The sequence below is a fragment of the Somniosus microcephalus genome, chromosome 12, assembly GCF_052327205.1.
Source record: "Somniosus microcephalus isolate GS21.2 chromosome 12, FLI_Smic_1.0, whole genome shotgun sequence".
Lineage (NCBI taxonomy): Eukaryota > Metazoa > Chordata > Chondrichthyes > Squaliformes > Somniosidae > Somniosus > Somniosus microcephalus.
In genome coordinates this window covers 160,972,222-161,000,102 of record NC_140998.1, presented here as the reverse complement: position 1 = coordinate 161,000,102, position 27,881 = coordinate 160,972,222, and the positions used below count along the sequence as shown (strand labels likewise).

Below are 27,881 nucleotides of genomic sequence, written 5' to 3'. Positions count from 1 at the left end.
TAAAGTCATTAGCGGCTTTTTTACATCCACATATCAATGGTTTTTTCCCAGCTTTCTGGATCTGACAAGTCACCCACCAGTTTCCCGCTGTGCCTAGACTGCATATGTGAAGCCTAGGCGGGAGGTCAGTGGCCATTGAATCAGCTGATGAGTTGACACCTTCAAATGTCAAGTCAAAGCTCGCAGCTGATTGGGACATGTTCCCTTAACCACCAGCTTCTCTAAACTGCATTTCCACTACAGATTCAGGATGCTGCAAGTCTTTACACAAGTCTCCATCCAGTCTGACCTCATTACCTTTCCTACCATTGACAGATCGCTTCTGTCATCTCTACTTCACCTGTCATCTATTCCATCAGCATGGCTGCCTTGAAACTCTCTCAACTTGGTCCTCAGAATCCCACCACGATCAGCCCCAACACCAGCAGCACCAGGCATGCCAGCAGCACCAACAACAACACCAACCTTCTCCTCAATCAACTGATGCTGAGCAGGACACAGGGCATCAGCACCCAACCACATTGCTGTCCGGGAGGCCAGGGATGATCTCACCATGGCCAGATTTACTTCACTTGATGCTGCATATCCATTTGGCTGCCACATGATGCACCAGGTTGGCACCACCCCACACCAACACCATAAAGAATTCCTACAATGCCCAAGCCATTCCTTTCACACTCCTCACCATTGCAAGGGGTACTGTTATGTCTCACCATTCACTGCAACTCACTAAGCTACTTCCAAAGGTGCAGACAAATCTCTTCAAGAATGCAATGTGTTGAAAATAAAGGTTTCAATCTTTGACACCACATTAACAGAAACTTCACATGAACATTGCATAAAACACCCAAGTGCCTACCCTTGTGAGTTGTTTGTTGGTATGATTGTACTAGGCTGAGGGTGAGTGTGATGGGGATGTGATAATGTAGATCGAGAGGGATGGGTGGAGGTGCGAGGTAAGTTGGTGTCAGTAAGGATCTGCAGGAGTAGGATAGGGGAAGGCAGAGAGATGGGGATGTGATGAGAGGCACAGCAGGAGGATGTTGAGTGTGGCTCTGTACTAACGTTTTGTGATCTAAAGAGATCATTGAAATGTTTGTGGCCCTGCACCCAGGTCCTCGTGACCACATCCCTGCTTGTGCCCTACTTTGCAATGTGCAACCAGGCTGTGTTGATCTCCTGGGGAGGTCTCTTCTGCCCATGGGAAGGGAAGAGGACCTCCTGTGTGCTGTAACTCCCTCCATAGGAGAGTTTGGGTGCAGCCCTGCACCTCTGTGCAGTGATTGTCAGTGTTTGCAGCACCTCAATGCTGTTACGTGGATAGACCAGAGAAGCTGGGGTTGTTCTCCTTGGAACAGAGAAGGCTAAGAGGAGATTTGATAGAAGTGTTTAAAATCATGAAGGATTTAGATAGAGTAAATAAAGAGAAACTGTTTCCAGTGGTTAAAGGGTCGATAACAGGATGCGCAGATTTAAGGTGATTGACAAAAGAACCAGAGAGGACATGAGGAAAAACTTTTTTATGCAACGAGTGATTAGGATTTGGAATGCACTGCCTGGTAGGGCGGTGGATACAGATTCAATAGTAGCTTTCAAAAGGGAGTTGGATAAACACTTGAAGGTGAAAAAAATTGCAGGGACATGAGGAAAGAGCGTGGGAGTGGAACTGACTGTATTGCTCTTCTAAAGAGCCGGCACAAACTCGATGGGCCGAATGGCCTCTTTCTGTGCTGTATTAGTCTATGATTGCTTCTACTTTTAAACACAAGCATGACTTAAATTTCCAGTATTATACATGACTAATTTTATACAATACCTGCTGAAGTGCCCGGCGGTGCCGAGGGTTTTTTGAGGGCATGTTATTGTAGGAAGAGAGAGAGAGAGTGACTGGGGGGCAGAGAGAGCGACTGGGGGAAGAGAGAGAGCGACTGGGGGGAAGAGAGAGCGACTGGGGGAAGAGAGAGCGACTGGGGGAAAGAGAGAGAGACTGGGGGAAAGAGAGAGAGAGACTGGGGGAAAGAGAGAGAGAGATTGGGGGGGAGAGAGAGAGACTGGGGGAGAGAGAGAGAGATGGGGAGAGAGAGAGACTGGGGGAGAGAGAGAGAAACTGGGGGAGAGAGAGAGTGACTGGGGGAGAGAGAGAGAGACTGGGGGAGAGAGAGAGAGACTGGGGGAGAGAGAGAGAGACTGGGGGAGAGAGAGAGAGACGGGGAGAGAGAGAGACTGGGGGAGAGAGAGAGAAACTGGGGGAGAGAGAGAGAGACTGGGGGAGAGAGCGAGGGAGACTGGGGGAGAGAGAAAGACTGGGGGAGAGAGAGAGAGAGACAGGGGGAGAGAGAGAGAGAGAGACAGGGGGAGAGAGAGACTGGGGGGGAGAGAGAGAGACTGGGGAGAGAGAGAGACTGATTAGAGAGAGAGAGAGAGAGACTGGGAGAGAGAGAGAGACTGGGAGAGAAAGAGAGAGAGACGGGGGAGAGAGAGAGAGACTGGGGGAGAGAGAGAGACTGGGGGGAGAGAGAGAGACTGGGGAGAGAGAGAGTGGGGGAGAGAGAGAGAGAGTGGGGGAGAGAGAGAGAGAGACAGGGGGAGAGAGAGAGAGAGAGACTGGGGAGAGAGAGAGAGACTGGGGAGAGAGAGTGGGGGGGAGAGAGAGTGGGGGAGAGAGAGAGAGTGGGGAAGAGAGAGAGAGAGTGGGAGAGAGAGAGAGAGAGTGGGGGAGAGAGAGAGAGAGTGGGGGGAGAGAGAGAGTGGGGGGAGAGAGAGAGAGTGGGGGAGAGGGAGAGAGTGGAGGAGAGAGAGAGAGAGTGGGGGAGAGAGAGAGAGTGGTCTTATGTTCATTAATAAATAGACATTCTTACTATGAACACAGCTAGCTTTTGCTAGACACTTTTATTGAGCACATGTGGACTAGGTACTGTATCTGTAGAGGCTTCCATCTTGACTGCTGCCTTGTGGGTAGCCTAATGCCTCATGGGTAATGTAGTCTTAATATACATACAGCTGGGTAGTGTAGTCTTATACATACAGCTATATACAGCTCTATGGCTCCACCTAGTGTCCACTATAGAATGACATGTTATTGATCATTACATCCCCCTTTCTTTGTGGTTTAACAAAATCAATATCAATCAACTTTCAAGAAAACAATAAAGATGATATCAGTAACACTTTTGTTAGTGCTCTATAAACATAAACATTTTCAAAACAGTCAACACATTTTCAAAGCTTTACATTGTACTCAAAGATTAAGTCTATCAGGCTTTTTTACTTCACGTGTGGATCTTCTCAACACGGGTAAGTCTGATGTGTCTTCATGAGATTGTTCTGGCGGTGAATGACAAGATGCAGTTGCGGCATTGTCATCAATCTGCTCTTGAATAGTCTCTTGTGTTTTTAGGAGGGAACGGCGGTTCCTCCTGAGAATCTGTCCTTCCTCAGTTCTAACAGTGTATGACCTTGGTCCTACTTCCTCAAGAACTGTAGCTTTCCTGTTCCATGCATCTGGATCCTCAATCCTGACAACATCATCCCTTGTCAATGGTTTTAGAGTTTTGGATGGCTTGTCATAGTATGATTTCTGTTTCAGCTTTAACAGTTGAAGTCTCTGTCTCAGTTCCTCACTTTGCTGTTCTTTTGCACAGCAGGGTAGCATGGTGCGCAACTTGCGACCCATTAGTAGTTCAGCAGGTGAAGAACCACAGTCTAAAGGTGAGGCTCGGTAGCTCAGCAGGGCGAGATAAGGATCAGACTTGCTTTCTGTCGCTTTCTTCAGTAGCTGCTTGAGAACATGAACACCTTTCTCTGCCTTACCATTTGACTGAGCATACAAAGGACGGGATGTGATGTGCTGAAAGTCATAATGTGCTGCAAACTGTTGCCACTCCTTACAGTTGAAGCATGGACCATTGTCGCTAACGGCAATCCTGGGAATTCCATGTCTGTCGAAGATGGATTTCACATGCATTATGACACTGCTTGCTGTGGTGCTTGAGAGCAGCACCATCTCAGGATAGTTAGAATAGTAGTCAATCACTATTAGATAGTCTTTACCATTTAAATGAAAAAGGTCCATACCAACCTTTTGCCATGGTGCTGTTGGTATGTCAGCTACTATCATTGGTTCCTTTGCTTGTTTGTTTTGGTGTTTCTGACATGTCTCACATTTGCCTATCATGTTCTCAATGTCCTTATTTATGCCAGGCCAATAAACAGTGTCTCTTGCTCTCCTTTTGCATTTTTCAATTCCAAGGTGTCCCTCATGAATCCTTTTGAGCATGTCTTGATGTAGAGCCTGTGGAATGACTATTCTGTTCTGTTTTAGTAATAGTCCACTTGCGACACTCAATTCTGACCTTATGTGAAAATATTTTGGACAGGAACCTTTTGGCCAACATTGATGAATGTTCTCTATTACTGTTTGTAATACTGTATCTTTTACTGTTTCTTCTGCTATTTGCTTTGATTTTGTGTCTGACATGGGCAGCGCAGCAGTGACCATACTCACATGAAAATCCACGTCTTCTTCAGTAGAACTCACATGACTCATTGTGGGTGCTCGGGATAGTGCATCTGCTAACACTATGTATTTGCCTGGTGTATAGATCAGTTCAAATTCATATCTTTGCAGCTTCATCATGAGTCATTGAATCCTTGGAGACATCTCATTCAGGTTTTTTTTAATGATGGCAACCAGAGGGCTGTGGTCTGTCTCAACTGTGAAGGTGAGAAGTCCATATATGTAGCCATGAAACTTTTCTAGTCCAACTACCAAGCCTAGACATTCCTTTTCAATCTGAGCGTATCGACACTCAGTATCAGTCATAGACCTGGAGGCATAGGCAACAGGCTTCCAATCTTCACCCTCTGCTTGTAGCAAGACCGCACCTAGGCCATCTTTTGGTGCATCCGTTGACACTTTGATTCTTTTTGTTGGGTCAAAGAAGGTGAGTACAGGTGTGGTTGTCAGCACTGTTTTGAGGTTTATCCACTCTTGTTCATGTCTTTCTGTCCATGCGAACTCATTTGTTTTAAGTAGCAGGTCTCGCAGACAGGCTGTCTTGGCTGATAAGTTAGGAATGACCTTTCCAATGAAGTTTATCATCCCCATGATGCGTAGCACTCCTTTTTTGTCAGTGGGTTGGGGCATTTTGAGTATGGCGTTTACTTTTTCCATACCTGGCTCTATTCCTTTACCAGATAGATTATCTTTCTTGGAAAGTGACTTCCTGGACGCCAAACTAACACTTGGCTTTGTTGAGCTTCAGTCCATTCCAGCGTATGCTTTGTAGCACTTTAGTCAGTCTCTCATTGTGTTCTTTCAGTGTGGAGCCCCAGATGATGATGTCATCAACATAGACCTGAACTCCTTCCAGACCTTCAATTATGTGTTCCATTGCTCTATGAAAGATTTCAGATGCAGATATTATCCCGAAAGGCATTCTGAGGAAAGAATACCTGCCAAATGGTGTGTTGAAGGTACAGTATTTGGTGCTCTCTTCATCCAGATTTAGTTGCCAAAATCCTTGTGAGGCATCGAGCTTTGTAAAGTATCTGGCACCTGACATTTCACTGGTGATTTCTTCTCGCTTGGGAATCTGGTAGTGTTCACGTTTTATGTTTGCATTTAAGTCCTTTGGATCCATGCATATTCTTAGATCATTGTTCTTTTTCTTTACACATACCATGGAGTTAACCCAGTCTGTTGGCTCTTCGACTTTCCTGATGACTCCTAGTGTGGTCATTCTGTCCAGTTCACTCTTGAGCCGGTCACGCAGGGGTGCTGGAACTTTTCGTGGAGCATGTAGCACTGGCTGAGCATTCTCCTTTAGCTGGATCTTGTAAGTGAATGGTAGAACTCCAAATCCTTTGAACACATTCTGGAAATTATTCACTACAGAGTCCACCGAGTCATCTGGTCTGCTTATGGCACAGTTTATACGGTAGACTCTCTTGACCAGTTCTAAGTCCTCACAAGCTTTGTCACCCAGTTGTGAATCAAATCTTTCAGCCACAACAGAAAACATGAGATGATGCACTTTGCCTTTGACTGTCACTTTGAGTCTGCATACACCTAAGCTATCTATTTTCTGTCCATTATAGTCCTTCAGTAGTACTGACTTTTTCTGTATTTTGGGCTTTTCTTTCATATTGTTAATGTCACTCATACTGATTAAGTTTGCTTTTGCCCCAGTGTCTAGTTTCAAGGTAACTAATGCTCCATTTACCTGCAGTGGGATCATCCATTTGTCCTCTTTTACTGCATTAACTTTATGTTCAGCATTGTCCATTTCTGAGGGCTGCACATTTTCTGTATCCTTTTTGATATTGTCACATGACACCATTCCTACAAAAAATGTCTCACTTAAATCAGTGTCCTCAATTACATTAACTCATTGCCCTTTCTTTGTTTTTACTTTTGAAAAGCATTGTTTGGCAAAGTGATTCTTTCCATTACACTTTTTGCACATTTTTCCAATGCTGGGCATTGTCTTAACTGGTGTTTGTAACCACAGCGTTTACAATTAAAAATTTCATCCTCCGATTGCTTTTCATTTCTGTTCTGCCCACGTTTCTGCCCCTTGTAGGACACAGCACCGACAGCAGCATTAGCACTCGTTACAATCGCATCATTATTGATTTCAGTGAAAGTCTTCGCGTGCTTTCGAGCTAGCTCGCTGGCTTGGCATATTTTCACCGCATTTTCCAAATTTAGTTCGGTTTCTCTTAACAGACGTTCCCTGACTTTTTTTATCATGAATACCAAACACAATCTGGTCACGAATCATGGATGCTTTGAGCTCAGAGAAATTACATGCCTGTGCTTTCAGTTTCAGATCAGTTATAAAGCTATCAAAAGTCTCATTTTGCTGCTGTGTCCGAGAACAGAAGATGTATCTTTCATAGGTCTCATTCTTTTTGGGAGAGCAATGTGCATCAAATTTTTTTAGCACATCTTCTAATTTTTCTCTGTTCTCCTCTGGATTAAATACAAATGTATTAAATATCTCTATCACCTGTGGGCCTGCAACCGTAAGCAGCAACGCTATCTTCCTTGCGCCTGGCTTCGTACCGAATCCGATGGCTGCAATGTAGAGTTCGAGTTGTTGTTTAAGAGTCTGCCAATTGTAATCGATGTTTCCTGTGAGTTTCAAATGCTCTGGTGGCTTCAAATTCTCCATGTCGCTTTTCACAATTTTCAGCAGATCTTCACCATCCTGGTACCATCTTATGTTCATTAATAAATAGACATTCTTATTATGAACACAGCTAGCTTTTGCTAGACACCTTTATTGAGCACATGTGTATCTGTAGAGGCTTCCATCTTGACTGCTGCCTTGTGGGCAGCCTACTGCCTCATGGGTAATGTAGTCTTAATATACATACAGCTGGGTAGTGTAGTCTTATACATACAGCTATATACAGCTCTACGGCTCCACCTAGTGTCCACTATAGAATGACATGTTATTGATCATTACAAGTGGGGGAGAGAGAGAGAGTGGGGGAGAGAGAGAGAGTGGGGGAGAGAGAGAGTGGGGGGAGAGAGAGAGGGGGTAGAGAGAGAGAGTGGGGGAGAGAGAGAGTGGTGGAAAGAGAGAGAGTGGGGAGAGAGAGAGAGAGTGGGGGAGAGAGAGAGAGTGGGGGAGAGGGAGAGAGAGAGTGGGGGAGAGAGAGAGTGGGGGAGAGAGAGAGAGAGGGAGAGAGAGAGAGTGGGGGAGAGAGAGAGAGTGGGGGAGAGAGAGAGAGTGGGGGAGAGAGAGAGAGTGGGGGAGAGAGAGAGAGAGGGAGAGAGAGAGAGAGAATGGGGGAGAGAGAGAGTGGGGGAGAGAGAGTGGGGGAGAGAGAGAGAGTGGGAGTGTGAGAGAGAGAGTGGGAGTGTGAGAGAGAGAGAGTGGGAGTGTGAGAGGAGAGAGACTGGGAGTGTGAGAGAGAGAGAGACTGGGAGTGTGAGAGAGAGAGAGACTGGGAGTGTGAGAGAGAGAGAGACTGGGAGTGTGAGAGAGAGAGAGACTGGGAGTGTGAGAGAGAGAGAGACTGGGAGTATGAGAGAGAGAGAGACTGGGAGTGTGAGAGAGAGAGAGAGGGAGAGAGAGAGAGAGAGGGAGAGAGAGACAAAGAGAGAGGGAGAGAGAGACAGAGAGAGAGGGAGAGAGAGACAGTGGGAAAGAGAGAGAGACAGAGAGGGAAGGAGAGAGAGAGGGAAGGAGAGAAAGGGGAAAGGGGGGGTGGGGGAAAGGGGTGGTGGGGAAAGGGGTGGTGGGGAAGGGGTTGGGAGGGGGGGAAAGGGGGGGGGTGAGGGGGGAAAGGGGGTGGTGAGGGGGGGAAAGGGGAGGGTGAGGGGGGGAAAGGGGGTTGGGGGGGTGGGAGGGGAAAGGGGGCGTAGGAGGGGGGAAAGGGGGGTGGGAGGGGGAAAGGGGGCGTGGAGGGGGGAAAGGGGGTGGGAGGGGGGAAAGGGGTGGGAGGAGGGGGCGTGGGAGGGGGGAAAGGGGGGGTGGGAGGGGGGAAAGGGGGTGGGAGGAGGGGGAAGAGGAGGGGAAAGAGGAGGGGGAAAGAGGAGGGAGGGACAGGGGGGGTGGGAGGGGGAAAGGGGTGGAGGGAAAGGGGGGTGGGGAAGTGGGTGTGTGGGGGGAAGGGGGTGTGTGGGAGGGGGAAGGGGGTGTGCGTGGGAGGGGGAAGGAGCATGTTGGAGGGGGGAAGGGGTGGTGTGGGAGGGGGAAGGGTGGTGTGGGGGCGGGGAAGGGGGTGTGTGGGAAGGGGGAAGGGCGGGTGTGGGAAGGGGGGAAGGGGGGGTGTGGAAGGGGGGAGGGGGTGTGTGTGGGGGGAGGGGGTGTGTGGGGGGGAAGGGTGTGTGTGTGGGGGGGAAGGTGTGTGTGGGGGGGAAGGGTGTTCGTGGGAGAGGGGAAGGGGGTGTGTGGGGGGGAAGGTGTGTGTGGGGGGGAAGGGTGTTCGTGGGAGAGGGGAAGGGGTGTGTGGGGGGAAGGGGTGTGTGGAAGGGGGGAAGCGGGGTGTGGGAAGGGGGGAAGGGGGTGTGTGGGGGGGAAGGGGGTGCGTGGGGGGGAAGGGGGTGTGTGGGGGGGAAGGGGGTGTATGGGAGGGGGGGAAGGGGCTGTGTGGGGGGGGATGGGGGTGTGTGGGAGGGGTGGAAGGGGTGTGTGGGGGGGGAAGGGTGTGTGGGGGAAGGGGGTGTGTGGGGGGGAAGGGGGTCTGTGGGAGGGGAAGGGGGTGTGTGGGAAGCGGGGGGAAGGGGGGGGGTGGGAGCGGGGGTGAAGGGGGGGTGTGGGAGGGGGGCAAAGGGGGTGTGTGGGAGGGGGGAAGTGGGTGTGTGGGAGGGGGAAGGGGGTGTGTGGGAGGGGGGGAAGGGGGGGAAAGGGAGAGGGGGAGCCAGCAGACCCTCTCCCCTCTGCCAGTGTTGGTCCCTGTCTGGGCCGGAAGCCTGGGACTGGAGTGGCGCTGCCGGCCGTTGGAGAAGCCTAGGCCTCGGGCCCCTGCACTGACAAGGCCCAGCCTACCTTTTAATACCTTGAAACATGAAACTTAAAGTACTTATAAAACATTTTGGTAAATCTTTCTATAACATACACTTTACAACCTCACCAATCTTTTTGTTAAAAAGGGGGTCCTCACCTGTCAGTGTGTTGTATCACAAACAATGGCCACCGCTTGCTGTTCAGTTGGAAAGATTAGGCCCCGCCCACATACTCGATTGTCTCTCCAGGACCCGATTGGGAGCACTGAAGCCCCACCCACTCTATGTTCCTGTACTAAGATGGCCGCGCATGCACACTGTTACACACTGAATCAAAATGGCGTCGCACTGAAACTTTTTGCCCTCCTTGACAAAGATGGCTGCTGTTAACCTGGGGCTGTCAGCAGAAGAAATCCCCTCAGCTGCAAACACGGGACCTTCAGATAATTATTCAGGGCTTGCGACCTACCCCAGTTGCTTATGAAGCCTCCCCACCTACCGACCCCGGGAATGGAGCGGAGGCAGCAGACCCTCTCCCCTCTGCCAGTGTTGGTCCCTGTCTAGGCCAGGAGCCTGGGACTGGAGTTGCGCTGCTGGCGGTTGGAGAAGCCTAGGTTCCGGGCCCCCGCACTGACATGGCCCCGAGAAATAAATCACATACTGGACTCATTTATTACACGCAAATTATATAATGAGCTAGTTGGGCTCCTAAGTACCAAATTTGTGCTGGATAAAATCCCCTCCACACACACAGAAAGTGGGAAAAATAAATCAATAGTTAGTAGTTAGGAATGAAGATGGCTGACACTCACCTTGGTTCAGAATGATAAGGCCCGCCCACACACGCACCGATTGGTCAACCGTCAGGTCACTGAAGTGTAGGATTGGTCAATGGTCCTGTCACTCAACTGTAGGATGACCCGCCCACACACACAATGAACCCGCCCCCACTCGATGCAAATGAGCGGATAATGAGCGGAATTTTGAACGTTCTTTGGATACCGTCGGCACAATATTTGTCCGACCAAAAGTAAATACACCTACAAGAGTTCCCTAATGATGAGCTTTCTTTTGATATAACATATGTGTAGGTACGCTCTATAACTTTTGATTGTATAGCCGGACAGAGAGACAGACAGAGAGACAGACAGAGAGACAGACAGAGAGACATATCCTTTTATATATATAGATGCTTTCTAAAATCTGTGGGCAGGAACTGATTGGATCATCCCAATAAATAGAATTAATGAGTTAATTCACTATTCAAAATGTCAGCAGAGTTAATGTACTCTTTCATCAGACCCTTTTATCTTGTTGACTTAATCTTCCCAGAGTTTAACACTTGCCCACGGGAAAGCTGTTGTGAAGACATGAAGGCGGCAGTTTTTCTCTTCCTTGTCATTACCAATATTGAGCAATCCTCTAGTCATCATTATGATGGTAAGTGATGATTCTATCCTATTCTTGCACTTTGTTTGCTTTACTGAATTTAAACTGGGGTACCTAAGATATTGGACGAACTGTACAGATCAGGTTGGATTGTGGTTTGTACAGTCTGATCCTCTCTGGGTGTCCCCTATTGTGGTTTGTACAGTCTGATCCTCTCTCAGTCTGGGTGTCCCCTATTGTGGTTTGTACAGTCTGATCCTCTCTCAGTCTGGGTGTCCCCTATTGTGGTTTGTACAGTCTGATCCTCTCTCAGTCTGGGTGTCCCCTATTGTGGTTTGTACAGTCTGATCCTCTCTCAGTCTGGGTGTCCCCTATTGTGGTTTGTACAGTCTGATCCTCTCTCAGTCTGGGTGTCCCCTATTGTGGTTTGTACAGTCTGATCCTCTCAGTCTGGGTGTCCCCTATTGTGGTTTGTACAGTCTGATCCTCTCTCAGTCTGGGTGTCCCCTATTGTGGTTTGTACAGTCTGATCCTCTCTCAGTCTGGATGTCCCTATTGTGGTTTGTACAGTCTGATCCTCTCTCAGTCTGGGTGTCCCCTATTGTGGTTTGTACAGTCTGATCCTCTCTCAGTCTGGGTGTCCCCTATTGTGGTTTGTACAGTCTGATCCTCTCTCAGTCTGGGTGTCCCCTATTGTGGTTTGTACAGTCTGATCCTCTCTCAGTCTGGGTGTCCCCTATTGTGGTTTGTACAGTCTGATCCTCTCTCAGTCTGGGTGTCCCCTATTGTGGTTTGTACAGTCTGATCCTCTCTCAGTCTGGGTGTCCCCTATTGTGGTTTGTACAGTCTGATCCTCTCTCAGTCTGGGTGTCCCCTATTGTGGTTTGTACAGTCTGATCCTCTCTCAGTCTGGGTGTCCCCTATTGTGGTTTGTACAGTCTGATCCTCTCTCAGTCTGGGTGTCCCCTATTGTGGTTTGTACAGTCTGATCCTCTCTCAGTCTGGGTGTCCCCTATTCCCCAGAGCTAGGAGGAGATGTACAGCCCAGGGTTCCTGCTCCTCCTGCAATTCCTGTTGGATGTTCATCTAAATGTCGTCGGGCAAAAAGAGTTTTGGCTCCCAAGAGATGACCTGCACGACATTCGCTTGTCTGATTCACACTGAAAGAATCGCCAATTCTGCAATGTACCAGAGGGCTAGTGGTGCCTCTAAACTGCATTGCAACATAAATCTCTGCCTTCATTCTCACTTCTTTCTCTCCTCTGCCTGTGTGGTTCTCTCTTCCTGTCTGTCTGCCTGTGTGGCTCTGTCAATCTAGCACATCTCTTTCTCCCTTCTCTTACCTGCTCTCTCTCTCTCTCTCTATTTCTCTGTTTCTAAGTCTTTCTCGCTGGCTCTGTCTGTCTCCTTCACCCTCTTTGTATCTCTCTTTCTGTCACAGTGTGTCTCTGTTTTTGCCACTCTGTCTCTCTCTATCCATTTCCTTTCCTCTTTGTGTCTGTGATGTCTGTTACTTTCTTTCTGTCTCTGTTGGCTTTTCTCTGTTTTCCTTTCTCATCATCTGTGTGTCTTCCTGTCCCTCTATATCTCTGTCACTATATCTCATAACTCTTTGTATGGCTCCTTGATGGTCTGACTTTTTTCTCTTTCTGTGTGTTCATCCAAACATATATCTCTCTTAGTGTCTCTGTCTGTTCCTCTTTCTCTTTCGCTGTCTTTCTCTCTGTCTCTTTCTCTCTGTGCCTCGCAGTATCCAATGTTACAAAATATATCTTTTTTTGGTTTTAAGATGAAATTGGCATTGCAAACCACGATATTTCAATTCTCAATGTACTCGGCAACTTTGAGGTAAATGAGAAGGGCTGTCCCGACAAACCCAATGGCGTCAACAATTTAACAAGGAGCTGCAGGGAACTCAAAGAGAACCATCACATCACCCAAGGTAAATGTTTTCAAAAACAAATGCAATCAGCTCATAATGCTAAGATATAGTCGGTGTAGCTACAATTCACATCAGTGCCTCTGGAGATAGAGCAGAAGTTAACCAGGCCTCCTGTATCTGATTACTATCCAGTGAAATCATCAGTCATTTCTAGGCTTTTGGGATAAAATTCAATCTGCCGTTAATTTCAGCTAACTTTCGTACTCACGCTATTTCAGTAAACTTCCTAATAGGTGGTGTACCATTCCTTTGATTCTAGATTGATTGCTTAACTTGTTGACATCAAAGGCAGAGCAAGAACAAGAAGACTGATTCCAGATGTAATGGGATGATGGTTGGAGAAAAGAAAGATCTTGCAGTTATACAGCACCTTTCACAACCACAGGGCATCCCAAAGAGCTTTACAGCCACTGAAGTACTTTTGAAGTGCAGTCACTATTGTACTGTAGGAAAACACAGCAGCCAGTTTTTGCATACAGCAAGGTCCCATACACAGAAAGTGAGATGAATGACCAGTTATTCTGTTTTGAGCATGTAGTTGATGGATGAATGTTGGCCAGGCCACCAGAGAACTCCCTGCTCTCTTTCGAATAGCAGTACAGTATCTTTTACATCCACCATACACCCCCAACCCAACCCCGGGCCCTACCCCCAACCCAACCCTGGGCCCCTCCCAAACACAACCACGAGCCCCTCCGCCAACCCAACCCTGGGCCCCGCCCCAACCCAACCCCGGGGCCCTCCCAACACCGGGCCCCACCCCCAACCCAGCCCTGGGCCCCACCCCCAACCCCAACCCCGGGCCACTCCCCCAACCCAACCCCGGGCCGCTCCCCCAACCCAACCCCGGGCCCTGACCCCAACCCAACCCCAGGCCCCACCCCCAACCTAACCCTGGGCCCCTCCCTAACCCAACCCTGGGCCCCACCCCAACATAACCCCAGGCCCCTCCCCAACCCAACACCGGGCCGCTCCCCCAACCCAACCCCGGGCCCTGCCCCCAACCCAACCCCGGGCCCCACCCCCAACCCAATCCTGGGCCCCTCCCAAACACAACCCCGAGCCTCTCTGCCAAACCAACCCTGGGCCCCGCCCCAACCCAACCCCGGGCCCCTCCCAACACCGGGCCCCACCCCCAACCCAACCCTGGGCCCCACCCCGAACCCCGGGCCACTCCCCCAACCCAACCCCGGGCTGCTCCCCCAACCCAACCCCGGGCCACTCCCCCAACCTAACCCTGGGCCCCTCCCTAACCCAACCCTGGGCCACACCCCAACATAACCCCGGGCTCCTCCCCAACCCAACCCCGGGCCGCTCCCCCAACACAATGCCGGGCCCTGCCCCCAATCCAACCCCGGGCCCCACCCCCAACCCAACCCCGGGCCCCTCCCCCAAACCAAAACCGGGCCCCCCCCAACACAACCCCGGGCCCCTCCCCAACCCAACCCCGGGCAACACCCAAACACAACCCCGGGCCCCTCCCCAACCCAACCCCGGGCAACACCCAAACACAACCCCGGGCCCCTCCCCAACCCAACCCTGGGCCCCTCCCAAACACAACCCCGAGCACCTCCGCCAACCCAACCCTGGGCACCGCCACAGCCCAACCCCGGGCGCCACCCCCTCCCAACCCTGGGCCCCTCCCCCAACCCAACCCTGGGCCCCTCCCCAACCCAACCCTGGGCCCCTCCCCTACCCAAACTCGGGCCCCTCCCCCAACCCAACCCTGGGCCCCTCCCCCCAACCCAACCCTGGGCCGCTCCCCCAACCCAACCCCGGGCCGCTCCCCCAAACCAACCCTGGGCCCTGCGCTCAACCCAACCCCAGGCCCCACCCCCTACCCAAACCCGGGCCCCTCCCCAACCCAACCCCGGGCCCCTCAATAAACCAACACCGGGCCCCGCCCCCTCCCAACCCCAGGCACCACCCCCTCCCAACACCGGGCCCCTCCCCCAACCCAACCCTGGTCCCCTCCCCCAACCCAACATCGGGCCACTCCCCCAACCCAACCCCAGGCCCTGCCCCCAACCCAGCCCCGAGCACTGCCCCCAACCCCGGGCCCCGCCCCCAACCCAACCCGGGGCCCCCCTCTCCCAACCCCGGACCCTGCCCACTCCCAACCCCGGACCCCGCCTCCAACCCAACCCCGGGCCCTATCCCCAACCCAACCCCGGGCCCCTCCCCCTCCCAACCCCAGACCCCGCCCCCAACCCAATATCGGGCCCCTCCCCCAACCTAACACTGGGCCCCTCACCCAACCCAACACTGGGCCCCAACCCCTCCCAACCCTGGGACCCGCCCCAACCCAACCCCGGTCCCCACACCAACCCCGGGCCCCTCCCCCAACCCAACCCCGAGCCCCGCCCCAACCCAACCCCGGGACACTCCCCCAACCCAAACCCGGGCCCCCTCCCCAACCCAACACCAGGCCTCACCCCCTCCCAACCCTGGGCCCCACCACAACCCAACACCAGGTCCCGCCCCCAACCCAAACCCAGGCCCCAACACAACCCAACACCGGGCCCCTCCCCCAATGCAAACCCGAGCCCCTCCCCCAACCCCAGGCCCCTCCCCTAACTCAACACTGGGCCGCTCCCCCAAATCAACCCAGGGCCCCGCCCCCAAACCAACCCTGAGCACAACCCCCAAATCAATACTGAGCCCCGCCCCAACCCAACCCCGGGCTCCTCCCCCCTCCCAACACTGGGCCCCGCCCCCAACTGAACACCGGACACCTCCCTCCTCCCAACCCTGGGCCCCACCCCAACCCAACCCTGGGATCCTCCTACAACCCAACCCCGGTACCCCTCCCCCGACCCAACACCGGGCCCCTCCCCCTCCCAACACGGGTCCCACTCCAACCCAACCCCGGGCCCCATCCCCAACCCAACACCGGGCCCCTCCCCCTCCCAACCCCAGACCCCGCCCCCTCCCAACCCCGGACCCCGCCCCCTCCCAACCCCGGAGCCCACCCCCAACCCAAATCTGGGCCCCACTCCCAACACAACCTCGGGCCCCTCCCCCTCCCAAACACAGACCCAGCCCCCCAACCCAACCCCGGGCCCCTACCCAACCCAAAACCAGGCCCCTCCCCCAGCCCAACACCAGGTCCCGCCCCCTCCCAATCCCAGGCCCCTCCCCCTCCCCACCCCGGGGCCCTCGAAACCCTGGGCCCCTCCCCAAACCAACCCCGGGCCCCACCCCCAAACCAACCCTGGGCCCCTCCCCCTCCCAACCCCAGACCCCGCCCCCAACCCAACACCGGGCACCTCCCCCAACCCAACCCGGGGCCCCTACCCCAACCCAACACCGGGCCCCTCCCTAACCCAACCCTGGGCCCCTCCCAAACACAACCCCGGGCCCCTCCCCAACCCAACCTCTGGCCCCTCCCCCAACCCAACCCCGGGCCCCACCCCAAACCAGGCCCCGCCCCCAACACAGTCCCGGGCCCCACCACCCACCCAACCCTGGGCCCCTCCCCCAACCCAACCCTGGGCCGCTCCCCCAACCCAACCACGGGCCGCTCCCCCAACGCAACCCCGGGCCCTGCGCCCAACCCAACCCCAGGCCCCACACCCAAACCAAACCCAGGCCCATCCCCCAACCCAACCCCGATCCCCGCCCCAACCCAAACCCGGGCCCCTCCCTGAACCCAACCCCGGGCCCCTCCCACAACCCAACCCCGGGCCCCTCCCTAACTCAACAGCGGGCCCCGCCCCCTCCCAACCCCATGTGCCACCCCCTCCCAACCCCAGGCCCCTCCCCAACGCAACCCCGGGCCCCTCCCCAACCCAATCCTGGGCCCCTCCCCAACCCAACTTCGTGCCCCTCCCCCAAGCCAACCCCGACCCCACCACCAACCCAACCCCGAGACCCGCACCCAACCCTACCCCAGGCCCGACCCCAACCCAACCCCACACATGGCCCCGCCCCCAACCCAACCCCGGGCCCCTCCCCTTCCCAACCCCGGACCCCGCCCCCTCCCAACCCCAGGCCCCTCCCCCAAACCAACCCCAGATCCCGCCTCCAACCCAACCCCAGGCCCCGCCCCGAACCCAACCATGGGCCCCTCGCCCTCCCACCTCCAGATGCTGCCCCCAACCCAAACCCGGGCCCCACCGCCAATCAAACACCAGGCGCCTCCCCCAACACAACACTGGGCCCGACCCCCTCCCAACACTGGGCCCGACCCCCTCCCAACCCTGGGACCCGCCCCCAACCCAACCCCGGGCCCCACCCCCAACCCAAATCCGGGCCCCTCCCCTCCCAACACTGGGCCCCACCCCAACCCATCCCCCGGCCACGCCCCCAACCCAACCCTGGGCCCCATCCCAACACAACACCGGGCCCCTCCCCAACGCAAACCCGGGCCCCCCAACCCAAACCTGGGCCCCTCCCCAACCCAACCCCGGGCCCCTCCCCCAAACTAACACCGGGCCCCTCCCCCAACCCAGCCCCGGGCCCCGCCCCAACCCAACCCTTGTTGTAATCTCTGGATTACTCCCGGTGCCACGTGCTAGTGAGTATAGGAATAGGAAGATAGAACAGATGAATGCGTGGCGAAAGGGATGGTGCAGGAGGGAGGGCTTTAGTTTCCTGGATCACTGGGTCTGCTTCTGGGAAAGGTGGGACTTGTACAAGTCGGACGGTTTACACCTGAACCAGAGGGGGACCAATATCCTTGCGGGGAGGTTTGCTAGCACTGCTGGGGGGGTTTAAACTAACTTGGCAGGGGGATGGGATACAGAGTGGAGCTATAGTAGGGGGTGATTTACAGCCAAATACTGAGGAAAAAACAAGTCAGCTGGGAAGGCAGAGCAAACATGTGAAGGCAAAAGGGAATATGGCAAGGCTGGAAGGCATTTATTTTAATGCAAGGAGTCTTGCAAACAAGGTGGATGAACTGAAGTTGTTGTTGAACACATGGGAGTACAATATTGTTGCTATCACGGAGACATGGTTGAGGGAGGGTCAGGACTGGCAGCTCAATATTCCAGGGTATAGAATCTTCAGGCGAGACAGAGCGGGGTGTAAAAGGGGAGGGGGTGTTGCAATATTAATTAAGGAGTCAATTACTGCTGTAAGGAGGGATGATATATTAGCGGGTTCCTCTAATGAGGCCATATGGGTAGAATTTAAAAACAAAAAGGGGGCAAGCACTTTGCTGGGAGTGTACAATAGGCCCCCAAACAGTCAGGGGGAGATAGAGGAACAGATATGTAGGCAAATCTCAGAGAAGTGCGAAAATAATAGGGTAATAATAGTGGGGGATTTCAACTTCCCCAATATTAATTGGGATAGTCAGAGTGTGAAAGGCTTAGAGGGTGCAGAATTCTTAAAGTGCATCCAGGAGAGCTTTTTGAGCCAACATGTAGAAAGTCCTACAAGAGAGGGGGCGGTACTGGACCTAATTCTAGGGAATGTAGCCGGGCAAGTGGTGGAAGTGTCAGTAGGAGAGCATTTTGGCGACAGTGGCCATAATTCGGTGAGAGTTAAGGTGGTCATGGAAAAAGACAAAGACGGCCCGGAAATAAGGGTTCTAAATTGGGGGAAGGCCGATTTAAATATGATAAGGCAGGATCTGGCCAAAGTGGACTGGGAGCAGCTACTTATAGGAAAATCCACATCAAAACAGTGGGAGACTTTCAGAAGGGAAATAGAGAGAGTACAACGCCAACATGTTCCTGTAAAGGTCAAGGGTGGGACCAACAAGCAAAGGGAACCTTGGATGACAAGGGATATACAAAAATGCATTAGGAAAAAAAGGGGGGCTTTTGGCAGTTACAAAAGACTAAAGACGGAGGAAGCCCTAGAGGAGTATAAAAACTGCAGGGGCATACTTAAAAAAAAATTAGGAGGGTGAGGAGGGGCCATGAAATAACACTGATGAGCAAAATAAAGGAAAATCCTAAGATGTTTTATAAGTATATTAAGGGCAAGAGGATAACCAGGGAAAGGGTAGGGCCCATTAGGGACCAAAGTGGCAATCTGTGTGTAGAGCCAGATGATGTAGGCGGGGTTTTAAATGAATTTTTTGCATCTGTGTTCACTATGGAGAAAGACGATGTAGACATAGAAATCGGGCAAGGGGACTGTGACATACTTGAACATATTAGCATCGAGAGGGAGGAGGTACTAGCGGTTTTAGCAGGCCAAAAAGTGGATAAATCCCCAGGCCCAGACGAGATGTATCCCAGGCTGTTGTATGAGGCAAAGGAGGAGATTGCAGGGGCTCTGACACTAATTTTCAGAACCTCTCTGGCCACAGGGGATGTACCAGAGGACTGGAGAACAGCTAACGTAGTACCATTATAGAAGAAGGGTAGCAGGGATAAACCAGGGAATTACAGGCCAGTGAACCTAACATCTGTGGTAGGGAAATTATTGGAAAAAATTCTGAGGGACAAAATTAGTCTCCACTTGGAGAGGCAAGGATTAATCGGGGATAGTCAGCATGGCTTTGTCAAGGGTAAATCATGTCTGACAAATCTGATTGAATTTTTCGAGGGGGTGACTAGGTGTGTGGATGAGGGAAATGCTGTGGATGTGGTTTACATGGACTTCAGCAAAGCTTTTGACAAAGTCCCGCATAGGAGACTGGTCAAGAAGATAAGAGCCCATGGGATCCAGGGTGCCTTGGCGCGTTGGATCCTAAACTGGCTGAGTGGCAGGAGGCAGAGGGTAATGGTCGAAGGTTGCTTTTGTGACTGGAAGCCTGTGTCCAGTGGGGTACCTCAGGGATCGGTGCTGGGTCCCTTGCTGTTTGTGATCTACATAAATGATTTGGATGAGAATGTAAAAGGTATGATCAGTAAGTTCGCGGATGACACGAAAATTGGTGGGGTGGTAAATTGCGAGGAGGAAAGCCTCAGGCTACAGGACGATATAAACGGGTTGGTCAGATGGGCGGAAAAGTGGCAAATGGAATTTAACCCTGAAAAGTGCGAGGTGATGCATTTTGGACGGACAAATAAGGCAAGGGAATACACAATGAGTGGTAGGACCCTAGGAAGTACAGAGGGTCAGAGGGACCTTGGTGTACATGTACATAGATCCCTGAAGGCAGCGGAACAGGTAGATAAGGTGGTTAAAAAGGCATATGGGATACTTGCATAGAATATAAGAGCAGGGAGGTTATGATGGAGCTGTACAAAACGCTGGTGAGGCCACAGCTGGAGTATTGTGTGCAGTTCTGGTCGCCTCACTATAGGAAGGATGTGATTGCTTTGGTGAGGGTGCAGAGAAGATTCACCAGGATGTTACCTGGGATGGAACGCCTCAGCTATGAAGAAAGACTAAACAGGCTGGGGTTGTTTTCCTTGGAGCAAAGAAGGCTGAGGGGGGACCTGATTGAGGTGTACAAAATGATGAGGGGCATAGATAGGGTAGATAAAGAGGAACTTTTCCCCTTAGTAGGGGGATCAATAACAAGGGGGCATAGATTCAGGGGAAGGGGCAGGAGGTTTAGAGGGGATTTGAGGAGGAACTTTTTCACCCAGAGGGTGGTTGGAATCTGGAACTCACTGCCTGAAAGGGTGGTAGAGGCAGGAACCCTCACAACATTCAAGAAGCATTTGGATGAGCACTTGAAATGCCACTCCATACAAGGCTATGGGCCAAATGCTGGAAAATGGGATTAGACTGGACAGGGATGGATGGGCGGCGCAGACACGATGGGCCAAAGGGCCTCTTTCTGTGCTGTATAACTCTGTGACTCTATGACTCTATGAGCCCCGCCCCCAACCCAATCCCGAGCCCCTCCCCAAACCAACCCCGGGCCCCTCCCAACACCGGGATCCTACCCCCGCCCAAACCCGGGCCCCGCCCCCAACCAAACGCCAGACCCCTCCCCCTCCCAACCCCAGGCCCCACCCCAACCCAACCCTGGGATCCTCCCCCAACCCAACCCTGGGCCCCCTCCCCCGACCCAACACCGGGCCCCTCCCCCTCCCAACTCTGGGCCGCACCCCAACCCAACCCCGGGCCCCTCCCCGTCGCAACCCAGGACCCTGCCCCCTCCCAACCCCGGGCCCCTCCCACAAACCAACCCCAGACCCTGCCCCCAACCGAACCCCAGGCCCCGCCCCCAACCCAACACCGGGCCTCTCCCCCTCCCAACCCCAGACCCTGCCCCCAACCCAAACCAGGGCCCCTCCCCCAACCAAACACCGGGCCCTTCCCCCAACCCACCACTGGCCCGACCCCCTCCCAACCCTGGGACCCGCCCCCAACCCAACCACGGGCCCCACCCCCAACCCAAATCTGGGCCCTTCCCCTCCCAACCGTGGGCCCCACCCCAACCCAACACCCTGCCATGCCCCCAACCCAACCCTGGGCCCCATCCCAACCCAAACCTGGGCCCCTCCCCAACCCAACACCGGGCCCCTCCCCCAACCCAACACCAGGCCCCTCCCCCAACCCAGCCCCGGGCCCCACCTCAACCCAACCCCGAGCCCCGCCCCCAACCCAATCCTGAGCCCCTCCCCAACCCAACCCCGGGCCCCTCCCCCTCCCAACCCTAGACCCCACCCCCAACCCAACCCCGGGCCCCTCTCCCAACCAAACACCGGGCCCCTCCCCCAACCCAACACTGGGCCCCGACCCCTCCCAACCCGGAGACCCGCTCCCAACCCAACCCCGGGTCCCTCCCCCAGCCCAACTCTAAGCCCCACCGCCAACCCAACCCTGGGCCCCACCCCAACCCCGGGCCCCTCCCCCAACCCAACACAGAGCCCCTCCCCTCCCAACACCAGGCCGCACCCCAACCCAACCCCAGGCCACGCCCCCAACCCAACCCTGGGTCCCATCCCAACCCAACACCGGGCCCCTCCCAAACGAAAACCCAGCACCCCCCCAAACCCAAACCTGGGTCCTTCCCCAACCCAACCCCGACCCCTCCCTCAACCCAACACTAGGCCCCTCCCCCAACCCAACCCCAGGCCCCGCCCCCAAACCAACCCCGAGCCCTGCCCCCAACCCAATCCCGAGCCCATCCCCAACCCAACCCCAGGCCCCACCCAACCCCGGGCTCCTCCCCCCTCCCAACCCCGGGCCCCGCTCCCAACCGAACACCAGACCCCTCCCTCTCCCAACCTCAGGCCCCACCCCAACCCAACCCTGGGATCATCCCCCAACCCAAATCCAGGCACCCGACCCAACACCGGGCCCCTGCCCCTCCCAACCCCGGGCCCCAACACAACCCAACCCTGTGCCATGCCCCCAACCCAACCCCGGGCCCCTCTCCCAACCAAACACCGGGCACCTCCCCCAACCCAACACTGGGCCCCGACCCCTCCCAACCCGGGGACCCGCTCCCAACCCAACCCCGGGTCCCTCCCCCAGCCCAACTCTGGGCCCCACCGCCAACCCAACCCTGGGCCCCACCCCAACCCCGGGCTCCTCCCCCCTCCCAACCACGGGCCCCGATCCCAACCGAACACCAGACCCCTCCCCCTCCCAACCTCAGGCCCCACCCCAACCCAACCCTGGGATCCTCCCCCAACCCAAATCCAGGCACCCGACCCAACAGCGGGCCCCTGCCCCTCCCAACCCCGGGCCCCAACACAGCCCAACCCTGTGCCATGCCCCCAACCCAGCCCCGGGCCCCTCCCCCTCCCAACCCCAGACCCTGCCCCCTCCCAACCCCGGGCCCCTCCCCCAAACCAACCCCGGAAACCACCCCCAACCCAAACCCGGGCCCAGCAACCAACCCAACCCTGGCCCCTCCCCCTCCCAAATCCGGACCAGGCCCCCAACACAACCCCAGGCCCCTCCCCCAGCCCAAAACTGGGCCCCTCCCCCAACCCAACACTGGGCCCGACCACTCCCAACTCCGGGACCCGCCCCCAACCGAACCCCTGGCCCCTCCCCCAACACAACTCTGGCACCCTCCCTCAACCCAACCCCGGCCCCCACCCCAACCAAACCCTGGGCCCCTCCCCCAAACCAAACCCAAGCTGCACCCCCAACCAAACCACAGGAACCCCGCCACCAACCGAACCCCAGGAACCGCCCCCTCCCAACACTGGCCCAACCTCAACCCAACCCCGGGCCCCTCCCCCAACCCAACACTGGGCCCTTCGCCCAACCCAACACCAGGCCCTGCCCCCTCCCAACCCCAGGCCCCTCCCCCTAATGGGGCACTCCCCACCCTGGGCCCGCCCCCTTCCAACCCTTGCCCCTCCCCCTCACAACACCAGGCCCCTCCCCCTCCCAACCTCAAGCACTGCCCCTCCCAAACACGGGCCCCTCCCCCTCCCCACCATGGGCCCCACCCCTCCCAACCCCGGGCCCCACCCCCAACCCAACCCCAGGCCCCACCCCCAACCCAACCCTGGGCCCCACCCCCCAACCCAACCCCAGGCCCCTCCCCCTCCCAACCCAACCCCAGGCCCCTCCCCCTCCCAACCCAGGCCCCTCCCCCTCCCAACCCTGGGCCCCTCCCAACCTCGGGCCCCTCCCCCTCCCGAAACTGGGCCCTGCCCCCAACCCAGGGCCCCGCCCCCAACCCAACCCCTGTCCCCTTCCCCAACCCAGGCACCCGCCCCCACCCACACCCAACACCAGGCCCCACCCCTCCCAACCCCGGGCCCCTCCCCAACCCAACCACAGGCCACACCCCCACCCCAACCCCGGGCCCCACACCCAACCCAAACCCGGGCCCCTCCCGCAACCCAACCACAGGCCCCTCCCCAACCCAACACAAAGCCCCACCCCCTCTGAACCATGGGCCCCTCCACCTCCCAACCCTAGGCCCCTCCCCTACCCAGCCTTGGCCCCGCCCCTCCCAAACCCGGGCCCCTCCCCACCACGGGCCCCAAACCTCCCAACTCCGGGCCCCTCCCCCTTCCCACCCTGGGCCCCTCCCCAACCCTGCCCTGGGCCCCTCCCCTAACACAACCCCAGGACCGCCCACTCCCAACCCCGGGCCCCTCCCCCAACCCAACCCCGGGCCCCACCCACAACCCAAACCCGGGCCCCTCCCAAACCATACCCCGGGCCCTGCCCCCAACCCAACCCAGGGCCCCGCCCCCTCCCAACCCCGGGCCCCTCCCCCTCTGAACCCCAGGCCCCTCCCCGCTCCCAACCCTGGGCCCCACCCCCTCTCAACACCGTGCCCCAACCCCTCCCAACCACTGGCCCGTCCCCCCTCCCAACCCCGGGCCCCTACTCCCTCCCAACACCAGACCCCGCCCCCAACCCAACCCCAGGTCCCGCCCCCAACCCAAGCCAGGGCCCCACCCCCTCCCAACCCCAGAGCCCGCCCCCAACCCAACTCCGGGCCCCACCCCCAAACAAACACTGTGCCCCTCCCCCAACACAACAGTGGGCCCTGACCCCTCCCAACCCTGGGACCCGCCCCCAACCCAACCCCGGGCCCCTCACACAACCCAAATCCGGGCCCCTCCCCCAACCCAACCCCGGGCCCCACACCAACCCAACCCTGAGCCCCCGCCCCCAACCCAATCCCGAATCCCTCCCCAACCCAACCCCGGGCCCCTCCCAACCCCGGGCTCCTCCCCTCTCCCAACCCCGGGCCACGCCCCCAACCGAACACCAGACCCCTCCCCCTCCCAACATCAGGCCCCACCCCAACCCAACCCTGGGATCCTCCCCCAACCCAACCCCGGGCCCCCTCCCCCGACCCAACACCGGGCCTCTCCCCCTCCCAACACCGGGCCCCACCCCAACCCAACACCGGGCCCCGCCCCCAACCCAACCCCGGGGCCCTCCACCTCCCAACCCCATACCCCGCCCCTTCCCAACCCCGGGCCCCTCCCCCAAACTGACCCCGGAAACCGCCCCCAACCCAAACCGGGCCCCGCTCCCAACCCAGCCCCGGGCCCCTCCCCCTCCCAAACCCGGACCCCACCCCCAAGCCAAATCCGGGCCCCTCCACCAACCCAACACTGGGCCCCGACCCCTCCGATCCCCGGGACCCACCCCCAACCCAACTCCAGGCCCCTCCCCCAACCCTACACTGGGACCCTCCCCCACCCCAACCCCAGGCCCCACCCCCCACCCAACCCCGGGTCCCTCCCCCAACCCAACCCCGGGCCCCTCCCCAAACCCAACCCCGAGCCCCGCCCCAACCGAACATCCGAACCCCAGGACCCACCCCCAACCGAAACCCAGGCCCCTCCCCCAACCCTACTCTGGGCCCCTCCCCCAATCCAACCCCAGGCCCCACCCCAACCCAACCCCGGGCCCCTCCCCCAACCCAACCCCGAGCCCCACCCACAACCGAACCCCAGGAACCTCCCCCACCCAACACTGGCCCCACACCAACCCAACCTCGGGCCCCGCCCCCAACCCAAACACGGGCCCCACCCCAACCCAACCCTGGGCCCCCTCCCCCGACCCAACACCGGGCCCCTCCCCCTCCCAACTCTGGGCCGCACCCCAACCCAACCCCGGGCCCCTCCCTGTCGCAACCCAGGACCCTGCCCCCTCCCAACCCCGGGCCCCTCCCACAAACCAACCCCAGACCCTGCCCCCAACCGAACCCCAGGCCCCGCCCCCAACCCAACACCGGGCCTCTCCCCCTCCCAACCCCAGACCCTGCCCCCAACCCAAACCAGGGCCCCTCCCCCAACCAAACACCGGGCCGTTCCCCCAACCCACCACTGGCCCGACCCCCTCCCAACCCTGGGACCCGCCCCCAACCCAACCACGGGCCCCACCCCCAACCCAAGTCTGGGCCCTTCCCCTCCCAACCCTGGGCCCCACCCCAACCCAACCCCCGGCCATGCCCCCAACCCAACCCTGGGCCCCATCCCAACCCAAACCTGGTCCCCTCCCCAACACAACACCGGGCCCCTCCCCCAACCCAACACCAGGCCCCTCCCCCAACCCAGCCCCGGGCCCCGCCTCAACCCAACCCCGAGCCCCGCCCCAACCCAATCCTGAGCCCCTCCCCAACCCAAACCCGGGCCCCTCCCCCTCCCAACGCTAGACCCCACCCCCAACCCAACCCCGGGCCCCTCTCCCAACCAAACACCGGGCCCCTCCCCCAACCCAACACTGGGCCCCGACCCCTCCCAACACGGGGACCCGCTCCCAACCCAACCCCGGGTCCCTCCCCCAGCCCAACTCTGGGCCCCACCGCCAACCCAACCCCGGGCCCCACCCCAACCCCGGGCCCCTCCCCCAACCCAACACAGAGCCCATCCCCTCCCAACACCAGGCCGCACCCCAACCCAACCCCAGGCCACGCCCCCAACCCAACCCTGGGTCCCATCCCAACCCAACCCCGGGCCCCTCCCCAACGAAAACCCAGCACCCCCCCAAACCCAAACCTGGGTCCCTCCCCAACCCAACCCCGACCCCTCCCTCAACCCAACCCTGGGCCCCTCCCCAAACCCAACCCCAGGCCCCGCCCCCAAACCAACCCCGAGCCCTGCCCCCAACCCAATCCCGCGCCCATCCCCAACCCAACCCCGGGCCCCTCCCAACCCCGGGCTCCTCCCCCCTCCCAACCCCGGGCCCCGCTCCCAACCGAACACCAGACCCCTCCCCCTCCCAACCTCAGGCCCCACCCCAACCCAACCCTGGGATCCTCCCCCAACCCAAATCCAGGCACCCGACCCAACACCGGGCCCCTGCCCCTCCCAACCCCGGGCCCCAACACAACCCAACCCTGTGCCATGCCCCCAACCCAGCCCCGGGCCCCTCCCCCTCCCAACCCCAGACCCTGCCCCCTCCCAACCCCGGGCCCCTCCCCCAAACCAACCCCGGAAACCACCCCAACCCAAACCCGGGCCCAGCGACCAACCCAACCCTGGCCCCTCCCCCTCCCAAACCCGGACCCGGCCCGCAACACAACCCCAGGCCCCTGCCCCAGCCCAAAACTGGGCCCCTCCCCCAACCCAACACTGGGCCCGACCACTCCCAACTCCGGGTCCCGCCCCCAACCGAACCCCTGGCCCCTCCCCCAACACAACTCTGGCACCCTCCCTCAACCCAACCCCGGGCCCCACCCCAACCCAACCCTGGGCCCCTCCCCCAAACCAAACCCGAGCTGCGCCCCCAACCGAACCACGGGAACCCCGCCACCAACCGAACCCCGGGAACTGCCCCCTCCCAACACTGGCCCCACCTCAACCCAACCCCGGCCCCCTCCCCCAACCCAACACTGGGCCCTTCGCCCAACCCAACACCAGGCCCTGCCCCCTCCCAACCCCAGGCCCCTCCCCCTACCGGGGCCCTCCCCACCCTGGGCCCGCCCCCTTCCAACCCTTGCCCCTCCCCCTCACAACACCAGGCCCCTCCCCCTCCCAAACAAGGGCCTCTCCCCCTCCCCACCATGGGCCCCACCCCTCCCAACCCCGGGCCCCACCCCCAACCCAGGCACCCGCCCCCACCCACACCCAACACCAGGCCCCACCCCTCCCAACCCCGGGCCCCTCCCCAACCCAACCCCGGGCCACAACCCCACCCCAACCCCGGGCCCCACACCCAACCCAACCCCGGGCCCCTCCCGCAACCCAACCACAGGCCCCTCCCCCAACCCACCACAAGGCCCCACCCCCTCTGAACCATGAGCCCCTCCACCTCCCAACCCTAGGCCCCTCCCCTACCCAGCCTTGGCCCCGCCCCTCCCAAACCCGGGCCCCTCCCCACCCCGGGCCCCAACCCTCCCAACTCCGGGCCCCTCCCCCTTCCCACCCTGGGCCCCTCCCCAACCCTGCCCTGGGCCCCTCCCCTAACACAACCCCAGGACCCGCCCACTCCCAACCCCAGGGCCCTCCCCCAACCCAACCCCGGGCCCCACCCACAACCCAAACCCGGGCCCCTCCCAAACCATACCCCGGGCCTTGCCCCCAACCGAACCCAGGGCCCCGCCCCCTCCCAACCCCGGGCCCCTCCCCCTCTGAACCCCAGGCCCCTCCCCGCTCCCAACCCTTGGCCCCACCCCCTCTCAACACCGTGCCCCAACCCCTCCCAACCACTGGCCCGTCCCCCCTCCCAACCCCGGGCCCCTACTCCCTCCCAACCCCAGACTCCACCCCCAACCCAACCCCAGGTCCCGCCCCCAACCCAAGCCTGGGCCCCACCCCCAAACAAACACTGTGCCCCTCCCCCAAC

At 57.9% G+C, this 27,881-nt stretch overlaps 1 protein-coding gene across 2 annotated transcripts in view; it reads left to right on the top strand.

Moving 5' to 3' along the window:
* LOC147109644 (intelectin-1a-like) overlaps positions 1 to 27,881 on the top strand; it is a 130,114-nt gene that overhangs the window by 63,582 nt on the left and 38,651 nt on the right. For both annotated transcript variants that reach the window (XM_086003731.1, XM_086003730.1), the window contains exons 2-3: positions 10,796 to 10,903; positions 12,642 to 12,794. In XM_086003731.1, coding sequence (XP_085859857.1) covers positions 10,834 to 10,903; positions 12,642 to 12,794 — 223 coding nt within the window. In that variant the 5' untranslated portion in view covers positions 10,796 to 10,833. The remainder of the gene's footprint in view (positions 1 to 10,795; positions 10,904 to 12,641; positions 12,795 to 27,881) is intronic.